Source organism: Typha latifolia, chromosome 2 (assembly GCF_019914945.1).
Source record: "Typha latifolia isolate L0001 chromosome 2, TyphaL0001v2, whole genome shotgun sequence".
Lineage (NCBI taxonomy): Eukaryota > Viridiplantae > Streptophyta > Magnoliopsida > Poales > Typhaceae > Typha > Typha latifolia.
In genome coordinates, this window is record NC_133087.1 from 16,214,964 (window position 1) to 16,233,144 (window position 18,181).

General features: G+C 37.0%; 2 protein-coding genes across 2 annotated transcripts; both read right to left on the bottom strand.

The window, feature by feature from the left end:
• Positions 1–226: 226 nt before the first annotated feature.
• On the bottom strand, positions 227–2,136 carry LOC140780967 (dof zinc finger protein 1-like). The gene is made up of 2 exons (XM_073126701.1): positions 1,951–2,136; positions 227–1,504 (listed from the first exon to the last, which is right to left on the bottom strand). The coding sequence occupies exons 1-2, from the start codon at positions 1,972–1,974 to the stop codon at positions 743–745; spliced, it is 786 nt and encodes a 261-aa protein (XP_072982802.1). The 5' UTR covers positions 1,975–2,136; the 3' UTR covers positions 227–742.
• Positions 2,137–4,562: 2,426 nt separating this feature from the next.
• LOC140782185 (uncharacterized) lies at positions 4,563–18,161 on the bottom strand. The gene is made up of 8 exons (XM_073128635.1): positions 17,605–18,161; positions 15,769–15,900; positions 14,154–14,277; positions 12,518–12,948; positions 12,113–12,189; positions 11,884–12,019; positions 6,126–6,329; positions 4,563–5,412 (listed from the first exon to the last, which is right to left on the bottom strand). Exons 1-8 carry the CDS (start codon positions 18,064–18,066, stop codon positions 5,353–5,355), a joined length of 1,626 nt encoding a protein of 541 aa, XP_072984736.1. The 5' UTR covers positions 18,067–18,161; the 3' UTR covers positions 4,563–5,352.
• Positions 18,162–18,181: the final 20 nt, after the last annotated feature.

The window sequence follows — 18,181 nt, forward strand, 5'->3', positions numbered from 1 at the left end:
AAGGAATGTTGCATCTTATTATATTAACATATCACAGTTGCCTTGACATAAGATAACAAAATAATAAGTACTTGAGAGTGTGGTCATACCAACTTGTTCTCTTCTCTCAAGCTCCTCCTCTAGTGCTTTCATGGCTGGAAGAATCTTGGTTGAGATGATAAGACATGACAACTCAGATCTGCTATAAAGGGAGGGAGGGAGGGAGGGAGGGAGGAGGTAAAAAATATTTGACAGATAGAAAGCCAAAAGCTGGATATATTTTACATGTATTACACTCAAATCCTTGGTTATGGTTATATAGATAAACAAACTAAGATAGTTCTCATTTCCTTGACATCTACATTGATATCCATTACAATCCTGGACATCTAAATCTCTACAGTGTCATGTTATGAATTTCCATACACACCAAAACATACAACACATTGGTGCCCATTCTTTCCTTTCCTTCTTTTTCCTTTCCTTTAATTCCTTTCACTGTAGTCAGGTCTATATATCCCTGCAGGAAAAGAAGAAGAGGTAAAAGAAGCCTAGTTTGAGTTGTTAATTAAGACAGCACTTGAAGCTATCCCAAAAAGAAGCTTCATATGTCTACAAATGAGAAGAGGAGAGAAACTAATTAAGAAGAAAGTAAAAGAGACAAAGGTAAAGGAGATGGTATCCTTTGTCTGCTGTTAGTCCTGAACAAACTCCAAGCAAGCCTCTTTGAAATGCTATTACATCTTCTCTTTATACCTTCTTCTCAATTACTATACCAAGAACCTCCACCACCTATCATGCCATTCCAAATCCCAGTATGATCTCCAGCTTGCCCACTACTATTCTGCTGATCAAACTCAGCAGTTGTTGGTGTCACCGCTGCCTTAGATTCCTGATCAAATGGGAAGAGAAGCCTGCTCTCTTGCACCCCTTGCAAGCCTCCACCACCACCACCAACTCCATCCATGGAAAAGCTAAGGGTTGGTGCCCTAAAGTCTTGAAATCCAAACCCAGTTGGGATTTCCTGCATTGGCAGAAAGGAGCCAACTCTTGCATTCATCCCACTCCTCATCAGCTCCATAGCAGAAAGAGTGCCACTGCTGCTGCTGTTGTTGTTGGCTGTATTGATCAAACCAAGGTTGAGTTCTTGGCAAGAGGAGGAGGAGGAAGAGAGTGAGATATGTGGCATGGTGAGGTGATCAGGAAGCAGCTTCTTGGAGTTGGAGATCATCGACATAGATGTAGTGGTGCTGGTAGTAGACATAGAAGAGGAGGAGGAGGATCTCTTGTTCTTTCTTGATCCACCACCCACAGGAACATTCCTAAGGGATCCACCCTCGGTCCAATACCTCCTGCAAGTCTTGCAGAAGTACCTGGGCTGTGTGAGGCTGTAGTTGTTATAGTAGCAGAATTTGGTGTTGGTGGAGTTGCACCTCGGGCAGTTGAGGGCTTGCTCCTTCTGTGGCCTTGGCTTCCTCTCCATTAGTTGTGCCCTGGTGCTGGTGGTGTTGGAGCTCACCATCTCCTGAAGAAGACCACCACAAGATCCCCATGACAAATTTATAAACAAATCAATACTACATACAAATATATATTTTTCGAAAAGCTAGCTAGTTAGGTATACAATAGTATGTAGTTTGTGAACATCACAACAACAAATCTACACTTTTTTTTTTCTTTCCTGCCTCAGCTTTTATCGCATAGTTAAAGGAAAAGAAGACAGAAAAAAAAAAAAAAAAAGAGAGATGAGAAAAGAAGGAAGGAAAGTTGATCAGGTGGGGAAAAAAAAGTGGTGCCTAGCCTTGATTGCTTTCAAGGATTAAAGCTAGCCAAAAGAAGAAGAAAGCCTTCATACTCATACACAAAAACAAAATAGAAGAATAGATCCAACACACCATGGGCAAGTTACATAAGAAGTAGACAAAGCATAGAGGATGAAAATTTTAACAAGATCTTGTCTAATTTAATCACCTGAGGCCACTGAGCTGCATCCATGCAATACTCTTGACTTTGTATCAGATAACAAATTTGAGGAGGAGGAGGAGGAGTAGGAGGAGGAGGAGAGAGGAAGTTAAGCTTAGCAAGCCAAGAACGTGTCTATGTTTGGCTTGCTGAGTGGAATTGTGATGTGGGTATTGTCTCTCATGTCTTTGAGAGAGAGAGAGAGAGAGAGAGAGAGAGAGAGAGAGAGGTTGATAGTTGTAGTGGATTCTTAATAAATTATTATTTTATTATTCCTACATCGAATTTAATAATGGTAGGAAAAGATTTCTCTTAGTGTAGAGAGGTTTGTCGAATGCTGCTGTTGTTGACTCGAATTCTGGGAACAGTGTGAGAGCGAGGATTAGGAAGGAAGGAAGGAAGCGACCAATCGAGAAATGGGTGGCGGTTGTTGGCTCACACACGTGCGTTGGTGGACTCGGCACGTGCGCCACCGACAATATCTGAAACGAATACACGCCGGCGGTGACCCACTTCCTCTCTTTTCCAGGGACTTTTTTTTTTCATTTGCACCCTCTATTATCTACTTATTATTCTTTTATTACACATTTTTATTGATTTGTTTGTGACACTTTGATCCTCCAAATACTTAACCCTTTAGTGACATTTCTTTCTTTCTTTTTTTAATTAAAAGCCACATTGACTGACTTAACTATTAAAAATCTCTAAAATATTTCACCACCTTGATTAAATGTGAGTGTCATGTGCTTAATTTTAAATCTATTTAGTAACTATTTTATTTTTATTTTAGAAAAAAATCAAAGTTGATATAAAATAGTTATTAATCTTCTTTTATTAATGCGGTTAGTGACGAATTGAAGAATTAATCGGAGATAGATTTTTCTTTTTAATGAACAAAAATGACTACATCATGGTGTGATTATTGTGTGCGTATGAGTGCAGAGAGAATTTAGGAATCAAATTCGTTTCCCATGGCAGGATGGATAGCAGTTTGCGACCTTTTGAGGTGGCATCCTGTCTCGATTCAATTGGGACCTCGTGTGGCTTAACTTTCTCCTAAGAGAATCCTTTCTGTTTCATTTTTAATCTCATTATTGAAGTATTTTGAATCCATTTTGCTCGGCATAACAAATTTGAATGGAATGGAATAGAATAGAATAACCCAATGCTTTACTTATCATTTTCAAAAAGAGGCACGTGTTATTCCATTAAAATGAATATGAATACTTTCGAATGAACGAGATTAGAGTTTTTTTTTTCTCGCTTCTTTCGATAAGGTCAACAGAACCCGAATGCACTCAGAGTTTTGAATTTCGGAGCTAATTTTTCTAATCAATTAGAAGTACTATTATCTGTTATAGTAATATATATTATGTACAATTAGTAGATTTTTGAATAGTAAAACGTATTTATTTAGGAAGAAGAAAAAGAGAGTATAGAAGGATTTTTAGATTTAAGGTGGGGGGAGCAATTAGTCAAAATTTAGGAGGGTTAGAGAGAGACGTTATTGTGGAAGGCAATTATATCTTTTGCGACATAAAAATTCTGAGTTATCATCAATATTGTTTCGTGGATGTATTTATTAATCTAAGGATGGATACCTTCTTCTTCTTTTTTCTGAGTGATACTGATAGGCCGATAGCTCATTAATGTTTAAGGCCACGTAGGATATAGTTGATCAAATGCATGAATATAAATGAACAGAGACAAAATAACAGGATATATAGTCAAATGGTCCATAAACAGAGCACCACAACGTTTCCCTTTTGTGAATATGGACAGGTTGAAATTAGGTAGGATATCCAGGAAGGACCTGGTCCTCAAGTGGATTTTAGTTTAAGGATTTGGTCTACACCGAGGATGTGATAGTAGAGTTAGTCTGAAGATTTCTCCGATTAGGCTTAAACTTGGGCATTTCGTCTAGGATAACTTTCGTGGCCTGATGAACATTCAAAAAAAAAAATGTAGAGGATGCCTTCTATTCGTTTAATAAAGATGGATTGGTACATAATATAAGTGGAGAAATAGGCAAAGGCTCTTTTTAACACAAGCTCTATCTATATTTGATTACAATAGTGAACAGAACCACAGAGAAAATAAGAACAAATCCAATGGTAAAAATAAATACAACACAAAAAAGATAACCCAAGAATATTTTTAACATTGTCATGCTACGGTGATGGACGAAAGGCGAGAGAAGATACGATGCTTCTATTCAGGTGAGTCAAATCGAAGTGCTTACGCTCTGATTAGAAAATACTACGCATGGACGATAATATCAGCGTCACGCATCAACAAAGGAATTTTGGTTTCTTCCCGGAAGCTCAGGACATTAAATCTGCGGCAACCGGACGTGGACTGCACGCCATCTTATCTCTCTCTCCTTTCTTTTTTTTTTGTTCTTTTTTCCATGAGTTGACACGTCACCAAGATTGACCTCTCCTGCTTGCTTGTCCTCCATTTTTCCGAGCCCCTTCCCCGGACCTCAACTGCTTGTAAATTCCTTCGGTTCAAAGGAAAAACATCACTGTTAATACGATGAGATGGAATTTCCAGCTTGATTAGTATCGAGTAATAAATCTGTAAGGTTGGGGTTGTTAATAGTTCACCTACTATATCTATTTATACTAAACGATACTCCCTAATAACAAAAGTTAACAACTAACATGAACAACTTAGTTTGCTGTGCGCGTAGTTCATTTGGGCTCAGCTCGATTAAACTACAACAAAAAACAATGACATATATAAAGAAAAACCAGGAAAGATAAAGACAAGGAGAAGGCATTTGGGCCACCACCACTGTCACATTCGTCTCCCACCACCATGCCGCTCTGCTCCAATTGGTTAGCCTACAAAGGCCCCATCAGAGAGTCAAACCGAATCCTGATCAGTATCTTACCAAACACGCACTTGCTGCCTTCCACTCTCGGAGAAAATGTCAGCTTAACCAATTCAAATCACGGTTGGTGGATCTCTCTTCGTCCGTGCTCAAAAGTTACACAACGGTGAGAAAAGTAAAACAAGAAAACGTACGCTATAAGCCCATAAGCATATGCATGGTACTTCCTTGGTCCTTTCCAGTGGCGTTAAAGAACTTGAGAGCACTCGAAATTGAATAATGAGTAGAGAGAAGAAAGAGTCTCATACTCTGCAATCGAACAGAATCCGCCAGTCAAACACAGTCCTAGTGGCTGCCTTCTTCACATATAGTATATAGGTGCAACAAAGAGACATGCGGAGTCCCCAGAGTCCCCATCTGTGACTGACATCCGCAGAAACACGCTAGATTATGTACAGGGATTAGTCATAATTTAGTTCTAGGTGAAAGTCATCACATGCTTGCGTCGCTGACTGTGTTTCCCACTGTTTGAACGCATCTGCGAAAGTTGATCAATTTGGTTTTCAGCTGGCTCAGTCATTAAGCTTACAGACTGACACAAACTTTTGGACTGCATTATGGTACTGGGTCCCCTGTGAACAAGAGTCTTCTGTCATTGAGCAGTGTATTAATACCCAAAGAAGCATTAGAAAAATATATATGTAGCAGCCACATACCACGAGAACTATAAAATAAATGGGACAAAAGAATAATGCCAAACTAAGGAGCCTTTTGGGGTGAAATTTAAAATTCTGGCTAAATTTCTTGGGTGAAAGATGCAGGATATAGCAGCTGGATGTCTTTCTCCTCGATCAACCATGGAAAAAGAATTTACCAAAGAAGATGATAAAAAAGAGAGGATAATTTGATTGCCCTTCGCACAGGAAAATAAAAGCTGCTAAATGTCTGACTCAGTCAAGTAGGTTTGTTCAATGTGCAATTAAGTCACTTGTCTCGTGGGAGCAAGCTAGTTATATTTACACAGAATGGAAAGTTCAGCTAGTTAAATTTACGCAGAATGGAAAATCCAAGTTTAAAATTATTATCTCAATTGATATGCAAATACTTATCTTCCAGGACATATTCAAAGCATGAAACAATTTTAGGGTGTGTATGTAAACCTAAAAAGAGCTGGAATTTCATCTTTGCAAGCTGGAATTTCTGACTAAATTATAGGCTGTAGTCATATATAGATAGCAGAGATTGTCCTTTGCCATGACTAGATGGATACAATAATTAACAAGTACATGCAAGAAAAGAAAACCATTGCAAAGGGAAAACAAATGTCTAAGATTAGTTCGATTACCTCCCAGTAGAGCTGGTTGCAGTCTGTGCATTTCCAGAATTCCAAATTGCGGTTAAAGAGGCACGAAGGGATGATTTGAAATCCTTTTGAGGCTTCAATAGCTTCCTCAATAGTTAATGGTTTTTGAATGAAGCTTCCATTGCATTTTGTACACCTTGACATGAGTTGTTCCTCAGAGATCTTCAATTGGAAGGTCTCAATCACCTGTAACAGTTAAATCAGCTTAAATTTGGCATGCTGAGTGCCATAAGTTTTTTTTTTTAATGTTAATTATACGTATACACGTATCACAACAGCGTCAAGGCTTTTAAAGAGCTTGGAAACCTTTTAAGAGTATATTTATTGTGATCAAACTATAGACACACAATATTGAAATCCAAGAAAGATACACTAAAGCTACTTCCAGCATATCTTCAAACCATGTGTGCTTTGGCAGATTTTTGTAAATATCATTGTTAGCTCATTAATTTATAACTTGATCTAGTCCAATCAAGAAATTTGATTTTAACATGATCTCAGCGACAGCACATACATAACTCATGTTTCCTGAGGGGTCAAAAAGTAGAAATAACTAGTAAATATAAACCTTACTCAAATAATGTCAAATAAGTACTGGATTTTTAACAGTCATGAATCAGGACATGAATAATTCAATGACCTTCAGGTAATCTTCTTCTAGAATTGAGAAAATCTATAATAAAGAGCCCAGTCAAAAAAAGCCAATAGTAAAAGCAGAAGTTTTGACATATGCTAAAAACTGATGGCTCTAAAAAAATACTTCAAAATCTATCTGCCATTGTAATTTGAAATCAGAAATGTTTTTGAATGACCCAATCGGAACCCGGCGGATCAGATCTATTTTAGATGGAAGCAACTAAATAATTCCCTGCAACTTATTTCTTGGTTAGTTTCTTACATAAGGATCAGATTTCAAGGTAAGTCAAACAGCTTGTCAAGAAGAAGCTCAAACAGGTTACATCTTTGTATATGTAGAAGGAAATGATAACCATACTGAACATGCAGAAAAAATTGGTTAACTTTAACCCACAACAAAGATTGAGAAGTAAAATATTCTTCTCGATGCATCATATTTTCATCAGAGAATAGATTAAGTTTCCAAATCATAAAGCCTATATTTGATTACACTCAGATTTCTCCCTAGAGAAAAAAAAAAGAAAAAAAAAACTTATTGCCATGATGCCTTCAGTTTCAATGATGTACCTTCCAAAATACTTTTTTTTTTGACAAAAGGCCAAGGCCCTGTTTCATTGAAACTATAAAACATTCACACGGTTTACAGATTGAATTTGATAGAAACATCCACCAAATTCGAGTCACAGCAGATCTCCCTAAAAACAGAATTAACAGCATAAAATACCCAACCTAAAGGGGTATCTCAAAAATAAACAAGACTGTTCAGATAGCAACTAAAACCAACACCAATATCCCAGAACCAAAACACACTAAGCAAAGTTATCACCACCACCACAATAATCAAACAACATATCAGTAAATGGTGAACAAAAGATTAAAGATAATGTCTTCAGGCAGCAGAACCACCAGGCCAACTCCAAGGAGTTTCGGAGAGATACTTATCGTCTTCCTGAATCACCACTGGCCAAGAAATGATCTTCTTTGCCATCTTTGCAATCTGCTCCCCTTGGCAGCTTGCGCAGCATAAGAACAAAGATGTTATTCTATGTTGCTGAACATCCCATTTCTTTCCACAATATTTAAAAATTCTGCTATTTTGTTGTATCCAAATACTCTAAATCAGAGCAGCTAGCCAAACTAATAAAAGTTTGTCATTGTCTCTCTTCTAACAAAATTATTCCCCTAGGAACCAATCTTTCACATGCCTTGCGTTAGAAGTGATCCCCGTGAGCTTTCTGGCTTCATTTATATTCTTCTTCACATATCAACAGTTAAAAAATAGTTGATTCACTGATTCCTCTTTAGAACGAAAGACATTGGGCACTGCCAATCCACCCCTTCCTCAACAAATTCTCTCTCGTTGAAATTTTATTCTAACACATCAGCCATAAAAAAAGCTCACTTTAAGGGAAATTTTCATTTTCCATATCCCAGAAAACCTTTTCAGCATAATACCACCATTATTCAGAAACCTATATAAGGATCAAACAATGTATATCTCATTGTTATTCAATCTCCACTGTGGCACATCCAGATCATTTAACAGAATGATACCACTGGTCTCAACCAGCGTTTTTCATAGTTTGCAGTCTTCTTTTCTTAATTGCTTAGACAACTGCCTTCTGCATTGTAAGTTCCATATATTGTTGTCCCATACCTCCTTTAGAGTAGCTTCTGGATCCACACAATCTCAAATAAGTAACTGAACTGGATAGCCAAGCTGCATTCCCCCAGCCATGTATCTATCCAAAACTTCACATTGTTCCCACTTCTCACTGTCCAACTCAACCTAGTCTTAAAAGACTTACTGTTTGTAAGACACCCTTCTAATAAGAGGATACTCTATCCAAATTAGTAGTATGGAAGGCCTAGCCTTAGCCCTTATATGATATTGTTGCCTAACCACCTCAGTCCAAAGATGACTGTTAGAATTAAGTAACCTCCACCACCATTTTGCCAATAAAGCCCTATTCATATCAATAAAATCTGTCACTCTCAAACCCCCAAATTCTTTTTTCATACAGACTTTCCTCCACTTCATCAAAGCATAACCCTTCTTATACTCTATTGCACCCCTCCAAATAAAATTTCATCTCAACCTATCAATTTTGCTCTTCACCCATGCAGGCATTTGAAAGGAGAGATAGTATAAAGGTATAGAGCTCAAGATAGAATTGATCAAGATGATTCTCGCTCCCAGGGATAGGAGTTTACCTTTCCACCTTACCAATCTCTTCTCAATTTTATAAATAACCGGAGTCCAATCACACTTCCTAAGCTTGTTGTCATGTAAAGGTAACCCAAGATATTTTATGGGCAATTTTTCCATTTGACAATTAAGTAAATTTGCCATCCTCTTCCCTTTCTTCATATTTGACCACAAATATATAAAGGAACTCTTTTCAAAATTTATCTGCATCTCTGAATTTGCCTCAAAACAGTAGAAAATAAATTTTAGGGTCCCCACTTCTTTTTCATCAGCCTTTGAGAAAAATGGTATGACCCGACTTGGAAGGGTCTAAGTAGTTAGATCGAGTCCTTTTATTTTAATCTGCACTTGATTTGGTTGAGTCATAAGATTTGGTTGAGTGAGCCATGTTAAATTCTGCACTATGTAATTGGGCTCTTTGGTCATGAGCCCACCTAATTTGATTCTACGATAGCCACCAAATAGTGTGGTAAGCACCCAAAAGAGGATTATTGGACATTTGCCTAGTTTCTCTCTAGCTCTCCCTAACTTTCCCTCTCTCTCTCTCTTGCTCCTAGCCCCCCTCCTTTAGAGGCCAACAGCGCCGGCCTACTTTCACCATCCCACACTTAGGAGCCGTGCCTCTATCCACGGAACCCTAAAAACCAGTTCTAAACTTCATCCTGCAACTCTGCCCTTTTTGACCTCCCACCATTTATCTGATGATATATCCTTATCTAGCCATGCGATATCAAGATGTTAGATTCGTTGGAAAGTTCTCTTCCAGATCTACAACATATCAAAATCTCACATCAATCTAATAGCTAAATCCTCCAGAAAGTCTTTCAAAAGATCTGTCTTAGTTGCTGTCCAAAATTGGTTGCGAGCTGAAACGGGTTGCTTCGAAGGAGGATCACAGCAAAAAAATCAAGGTATCGGCATATTGCATATTTATTATCCTTTTATCTCTGAGCCTAAGCCACTTAATATTCTATTAGCTTTAGTTTGCTCAATCATTCTATTTAAACCATCAATCACCAATAAAAATAAGTAGGAGGACAAAGGATCCTCTTGCCGTAGCCCTTTTCTACATTTGAAGTACTAGACAAGCTCTTCATTAATTAAAACAACAAAGAAACCGTCGAAACCGATTGCATAGCCCACTAAATCCAATTATCTCGCAATTCTCTCCACTTTAGTATATCAGCTAAGAAATCCCATCCCACATTTATAGGCCTTTTTGAAATCAAGCTTCAACAATATCCCTTCTTCCTTTTTCTTCCTTATCCCTACAACAATTTCATAGGCACAGACCATACTATTCAGAATATACCCCTTCGTCACAAACTTATAGTTACAGTTTTAAAAGATTGATCGGTCTAAAATCCTCAACTCTTTCAACTCCCAATTTTTTTAGAATTAGGACTATCCATTATATAACTCCTAAAAATTTTATCAACTCATTCTTAAATAGATCCCAAAAATGGTGATAAAACTTCATACCAAAACCATTAGGCCCCGGTGCTTTGTTCTCAACCATCTCATGAATCACCTTATACACCTCTTCTATAAAAGGCACACTCAATAGTTGAGCCTTCTCTTCTCCCAACTTAAAATTCTCCTAGCTTTCTTTATGCATCTTAATCTCCACTCAGTCACAACATCGAACAGGTTTTCATAATAGTCAATAATATGATTTTTTAATAGTTATCATCTCCCCCACCTACTCTCCATCAATCAATAAATAACTGATCTTGTTTCTCCTTTTCTTGCCATTGGCAATGGCGTGGAAGGAAATAAGGTTTATTCATATCATCCTGCAATAGCTAATTCTGTCTGGATTTCTGCTGTCACAGCAGCTCCTCCTTATAGAGTTGAGTAAGCTTAGAGGTCAGACCCCCCCTCTAGCATTCAATTTCTCAACAGTTAAGTTTCCTTCTTCCCCTAAAGATCCAACATATTAATGTATCAAGCATATGCTTCTTTTAGCCCGATCTATCTTTTTATTATTTTTGCTCCACCCTCTCAACCCTTGCCTCACATTCTTGACTCTAGTTGTCCAATTATCCATAGCAGACATTCTTTCCACAGAAGAATTCCACCACTTTCTCACCAATCCATCAAAATTATTTTTGGCAAAACAATAATGCTCTAACCTAAAAATATTGTTTTTAATATTCTTAGAACTTAAATTTACCAATAAAGGCACATAATCAAAATAGACTCAAGGTAAGGAAGTGACCTTGGTTAGGGTAAACTTACTTTCCCAATCAATAGTAACAAAAATTATGTCCAAAAGAGCCGGAACTAGCTGTTCTCTCATATTGGTCCAAGTGAATTTCCTTCTGGTCATTTTCATCTCTACCAACTCTAGATCATTTATCACTTTATTAAAAGTGCTTCTTTCTTGCCGTCCCCTCTTTCCTTTTCTATCAAAGAAATATCTAATGGCATTGAAATCACCACCAACAGGCCAGTCAATATCCTACCACTGTTTCATCATCCACATCACCTCCTATAACACCTTACATTACTCCCACATGTTTATGTATCATGAGAAGGCGGGCATATTATAAGTACTATAAATTAGCTTAGTAGCAAAACAATTACAGAAGAAACACATGGGTGAATGTCTTTGAAGACTTGCATACCTGGAGAAGATATATGAACGATTTCTTACTCATTAAACAAATTGCATAACTATATGCTTCTAATTTGTTATCTGTTATGTCAACATGCACTCCATAACAAAATCAAAACTTAAAATACTACATCTAGTAAGTAGTAACAAGTTGAGCATAAGAAAATGGATTACTTTTAATCTTAGCCAATGTATGTCATATTCCAGTTAGCGAAACAATTAGCTTGAAAGTTGATGACAGGTTCAAGAAATATCTAGCAAACCATTATAAGTACCTCAAGCAGTTGGTCATTCTTCAGCAGACTCCTCACTTTATATACTTGATTCCTTATTAAGTACTGATGTTTCAATAGTTTCACATCACGTGTGAGAAGTATCCTTTTCTCCTTGTATGCTTGATTGAGTAATTGCCTAAAAACAATAAATAAATTTTAGTTAAAAAAAATAGGCACATTTTTTTTCTCTCTTATAGAAAAATTAAGTCAATAGATTTAGATCATCAACCTCGGTTCAGGTTTTTTCACAAATGGAATAGCAGCATCAATTCCAACACACCGCAAATGCTTTGCCAAACCTTCGACCTGTACAAATCCAATTATACATGTGATTGTACTTTTATTCAACCATATATAAAATAGAAACAAATAGATGAGTACTTTCCACTGTCAAAAATTGGAAAAGGCCATCAGACAAATGAATGATGCAACTAAGGATGTAAAGAAGTTCATGCTGTCAATTGTCAAATAATCTAGTTTCAAATATGAAAAGTGAATATTTGCAATTATCTAGTGATACACAATGCTTGCATGAATCTTAGGATACACCTGATTACAAAGCCATGTATGTTGACTCAAGCAAAAATAAGCAGCTAGGAAGCAACTACATAACATGGATGAAGAGAAATCTTACCATCACGTCACATAAAAACTTTGGATATCCATCCCCACCAACAGAAGGATCCCATGGTGGGGGACCCTGCCAGTCACTATTGAAGTGCAACTGCACCTTGCAATTTGGATCGACTAGTGACTGCTGTTTTCCTTTTCGCCTCGAGGATCTGGGCTTTTTGTCCGACTCCTCCAATAGAATCTTCTCACCATACTCCCTGACAATGCTTGTGATGCGATCATCAAAGGCTAGAGTGCCTCCACATGAGTATGAGTCTATTGTACAATGACTTAAAATATTGTTATCAGAAATGGATGAATTTACCATATCATTTACTTCAGAAGAAGTAATACATAAACCATTATCTACGAGGTTTGGTTCTTCATTCATTTCATCCGGCTCAACAGACAGAATAGATGGATTCAGCTCTCCACAGTTGGATAAACATTTTCCTGAAATAATCACCAAGAACTACAAAGTAACCAAAATAATCAATTCACAAGGGATGAAATCATTTTAAAAGCAGAAGTTAAAAAGACCAAGATTGAAAGTTATATTATTTCATGAGCAACAGTGTCTCACGGATATATTTAAGTTTAACATCCACAACTAAACCATCCTGACTCTTCTACCATTACTGAATAATGTGTATAGCTATTACTTCTAAGTTCTGAGTTCTGACATGTATCATACTTAGAATACTGTAGGAATCATGTCAATCAATAGTTGATCATTAACTAATAAAAAACCGTTCCTATTCAATCTTAGGCACTGAAGATGAATACATAGTAATGTTTGATCTGCAGAATAGATGACCATAGGACGGCTAAATCTACCAGCACCTAATATGGTTGTAAGAAAGAATATAGGCAGTACTGTCACCTCCCCGTTCCCTTTGTTTCCAGTAAACAGCTCAGAACCACTGAATGTTTCAGTTCATATGTTCTCACAGAAATAGCATCTGCATGCAGACCTGATGAAATACTCAAAATTTCTTAAAGTTCTGGAGGTGCCAAGGAAACATAGAGATTCTTATGCTTCCAATTAAAGTAGACATGCAATTCAAAGGAAGCAAAGAAATCAACTGGCACTAAAAGATTGTATGATATGGAATGAAGGGTGCTTAAATGACCTTCTCATCTTACAAGTACACCTAAATATAGCTCCAGAAATTCAGTGACATGCTCTAAACATCAACTAGGCTCTTAAATTTCGTGACCTTGCTCTTACTACAGGTTGTAGCGGTTTACAATATTGAAAGCCCCCCAAACAGTCAGGAAAGTATATCCAATCTGCTTGCAATTTTCTTTCACAATACCAATAAAGAACTTGGAGAAATAATTGTCTCTGAACCAGTGTGAGCCAAGGTGCAGCGAATGGAGGTCAACAACCATTAGACGTTGAAATTGCACGCACACCCTTGCGAGCTGAACTCATTTGACCTTTGTCAAATGTTTTCTATCCATGGACATTTACAAAGATTTATAATGAAGTTCAGTACAGAATAGAAATATCATTTCGTTATGAAAGTACCATTTTTAAGATTTATCTAACTGTGAAGAATTTCACAAAAATTTCAAAGCACAAGATGAAAGAAATGGAAGGGAATAATAAATAAAATGATTACAATGAAAAACTTCACTACCATAGAATATACCTTCAGTAATAACTTTTTGCTGAAAAACAGTAAATACTTGTAGCAAGTAATATGCATCAGCTGCAGCATATAATATCTGCTCTTCACTTAAAGGACGGCATGACCAGTCGCTACATTGGAGTTCCTGAAAATAAACTTCATAAGACAATCTGTTGCCTCATAACAGTGGTAATTATGACCATTTTAAGGAGAACAACAATAACAATATTATCATGATAGATAACCAATTGATCCAAATGCTTCAATTGTTAGATAACATACCAACAATTTATATTATGCCTTAACACACCCCTCACATATGGCCCATTATGCACCGCATGTATAAAATGATAGACAAGAGGATGACAACCCCACATTGTACCAAAATAGATAATAGAGAACATGGATTAATCATTGGACAAGGTTTAAACTTTTGATCCTAGAAAATTTGAGACTTATACCATGTTAGATAATCAATTTACTAAGAACTTGAGCTACTAGATAACGGAACAATAATATATATGCCTTAACAAAAGACAAATCCATACAAGATTATAATACCCTAAATATCATAATCTAAAACAACTTGGTAAACATTTTTGCCTCCATGAAAATGAAATTAGAGAGCAATACAATTTCTCCTATCATGATGATTTAAGTGTTGAGCAGTTTGGTCCACACCACAGGTCATAATTTCGGTCGATCCTAAGATCGACCAGGCTGAAATGGATCAAGATTAGCCATACCAAATGAAGTGACTAGTTTCGGTCTAGTATCGGTTAGTTTCAACCGTATCGGCTGTAATGGCAGATGAGGATAGATCGTATTGATTGAAACTGGCCGAAATGGATTTTTTTTTTCAATCCTGTTAGGATCTAAAATGGATCCGACCTAGAGGACACCAGTAATTGATGTCCCCATTTTTTTGTTTTAGTTTTAGTTTTCCAACTTTTACTCTCTCTCTTACACACACACACAATCTCCTTTCACTTCACCGAGCACCTTCGACTACTTCACACTCTAGTGAACTCGGATGAGTGTTTTCTTTTTCCCTTTTCATTTCTCTCTCTTACTCTTTAAGTCTCCAGCTTTATTGTTGCAAAACAATAATGAAAAGAGAGATTCATTTCTTCATCTCATTTTCTTAGTAGTAATATACAAGCACAGAAATTTACCAAAATCAACTAGAAATTTATCATAATTTTGGATGAGTACTTTTTTAGTTTCAGGCTTTATATATGAGCAATTTTTATTTTCTTATAATTTTCGCTTTTCTAACTTCTCAAAAAAATTCCTGTATTTTTAAATCTTTTTTCAAATTTTACATAAATAAAATATAATCTGATACCATATCGGTTGATATATTTGATATGGGCTGATATGTATCATTTTTTGGGCAGGCATATCTTGATACTCCGAAACTTGGTCCACATTGGAAAGGTCCTAGCATAGTACAAAATATGGATAACCCGACATGGCACAATCCAATTTAAATTAAAATTTAAAAGTCGACCATTCTAGAGGTCAGTTTCTACCTATTATGAATTGTTGTTCTATAAAGAGGACTAATGAAATTTAAATTGTAAAAGCCTTTTAAAAGCTTATTATAAAAAAGGACAAGTGAAAGTAATTGCACCTTAGATAGAGAAATGTTTAGCAATTCCTCACAAATAGTCGCCAAGCTTTTAGTCTCCCTTGAAAGCTTTTGCCCTAAACTTTGATTCTTTAGATGATGGTAAATGTTGGTAATATCTAAGAACGGCTCCACCTGATAGACAAAATCTTAGAACATCATCCCAAAAGTAATCGAGTTTGTATATGAAATAAGGAAAAATCATGATATAAAATATTTTGTTTAAAAAGTTCCATTCCAAGTTCCACTCAAGTAACAAACTAAAAGAAATGATTAATGAGTCAATGGAAGGTCATATACAGGTACTTGGTAAATTACTGACTACTTTGATGGCAGATTAGCCTAATACAAAATTTTTGTTTATACAAGAAGAAAAGAGATACCTCAAACATCAATTAGCAAAGAAGTAAAAAAGAAACAGTAGATGCTATAACTTATTTAGGTTATGCCCACTTCTACAAATAAAAGGATGTCAATAGTTAACCAAGGCAAATGTTATTACTTATTACATGCAATTGCATTGCCAATGGCTATGGATGAGAAATGATAAAGTAAATTCAGAAAACAGTTAAGACATAGCAACAGAACTCAAACCCACTAGGTAAAATATTCTTGTTCTTTTGATATTTGGATTTCCATGGTGCAAGTTGTCAAGCAAGGCTCCAAAGTCAAGCCGGCATTTGACCTTCTTTTTAATACCAAAAGTCATCTCATCTTAGTACAGCATTAAGATCTTCTTGATTCTCCTTTCCTTCTTTTTTTTTTAACTTGTTCACACATTATATTAGTTTCCATCAATCTTATGTTACATCCTCTGAATTCTCAACCACATTCTACATAATGTTTTTTCCTCTTTCATGTTTTATATAACATTCTTAACAAGATTTATTTAGTTAAGCTTCCCCTCGGACATTAATCTATTTTAATCATCAAGTCAGGAAAAGTGTATCAAACTACTAGTAAATCCAGTAAGTTCTTCTCAAGCTAGCGTTTTAAGATAGCATAAAGGAAATCAGATCTCTTGTTTTTCCTCCCCATCACCAAATCCTCAATTTACTCCTATATCAACACTTTCATTTTCTAGTTGATTATTTTGGCATCATGTTGTCTGTAAATTTGCTTTCTCCCTGTCAGCAAATTATTCTCATGCATCAACACTCAAGCACAGGCATGGTTGGTCGAGTTAAAGACTAACCCAAGTCCAAGCCATCTATGAGATCCACCCAATCGTACATAGGCGTCTCCCATCTAATTATAAACCAATCTAATCAGAATAACATTGGTTTTGGTTGAATTAGGTCCAATTGATCCGTTAAGGTGAGTAAACCATGGAATAAATCTGAATTATTAACTAGCATAATTATTTGAAAGGAATTTAGCAAGTCAAGGACCTTAAAGGCTTAAACAATCTTAGGAATCTTCCAGGAAAATCGTACACGTTCAAAAGGGAAAAAAAAACACTTGTGCACATGCGTATGTATATATACGGAATAGGGATGCATAATGACCACATACTTGAAAAACAAAGAAAACCTATAGATACAGTTCCCAAAAAATAATTTGCAAGTATTTACAACATTATCACTAGTAAAGGCAATAGAACGCAGTCTTTTTCCACGTTTAACTAGAGAAACTCTTTACTTGCATAATCCACATTTAATTATTTAAGATCCGACTCGTTATCATTGTCCGACAAATAAACGAGTCCATAGGTGATGTTTGTAATCGACAAACTAGGTCAGATAACTTCTTCATTCAAATCATGTACCAAGAAATTCATAGGTCTCAAGATCTCAACATATTCAAACCCCAATAGAAACGAAAGAAAAGATTAATTACCCTCTCGAAACCAGAACCGCAACCTTGTGACGCGAAGGTGGAGGAGAGATAGACGAGGTCCTGCTTAAACCTGAACCCGAGCTTGAGCACCTCAGGCGACTCGAACAGCTCTCTTAACAGCACCCAGAGTTCGGCAAGGGGAACGGATATGAGATCCACGAGGAACACCGGTGAGGAGCCGCCGACAACGACCGCCTGATCGGACGCCATCGGCCGGATCCGGCAGGCGATCTGGAGAAGGGTCACGGCGGGGAACGACGGCGAGGTAGCGGCCCCATCACCGTCTCCGGTGGTCTGAGGGCGGCGGCGGCGGCTACGTTGGGGCTTCCACTCGGCGTCGAGGGCGACGACGGCGGAGTGGAAGAGGGCATGGCGGAGGAGGGAGAACTCCGGGGAGGAGGTGGAGGTGACGATTTGGGTCTCGAATGGCGGTGGCGCGGATTTCGAGGCGGATGGGTCCATGAATTGGAAAAAGTATAAAGAGTAAGAGCGCTGTATTTTGCTGCGGCTCTTGCTTATGGTGTCGGTGGGAAATCGGGGAAAGTAAACGTGTGCCATGCCATCTAATGGAAATTTA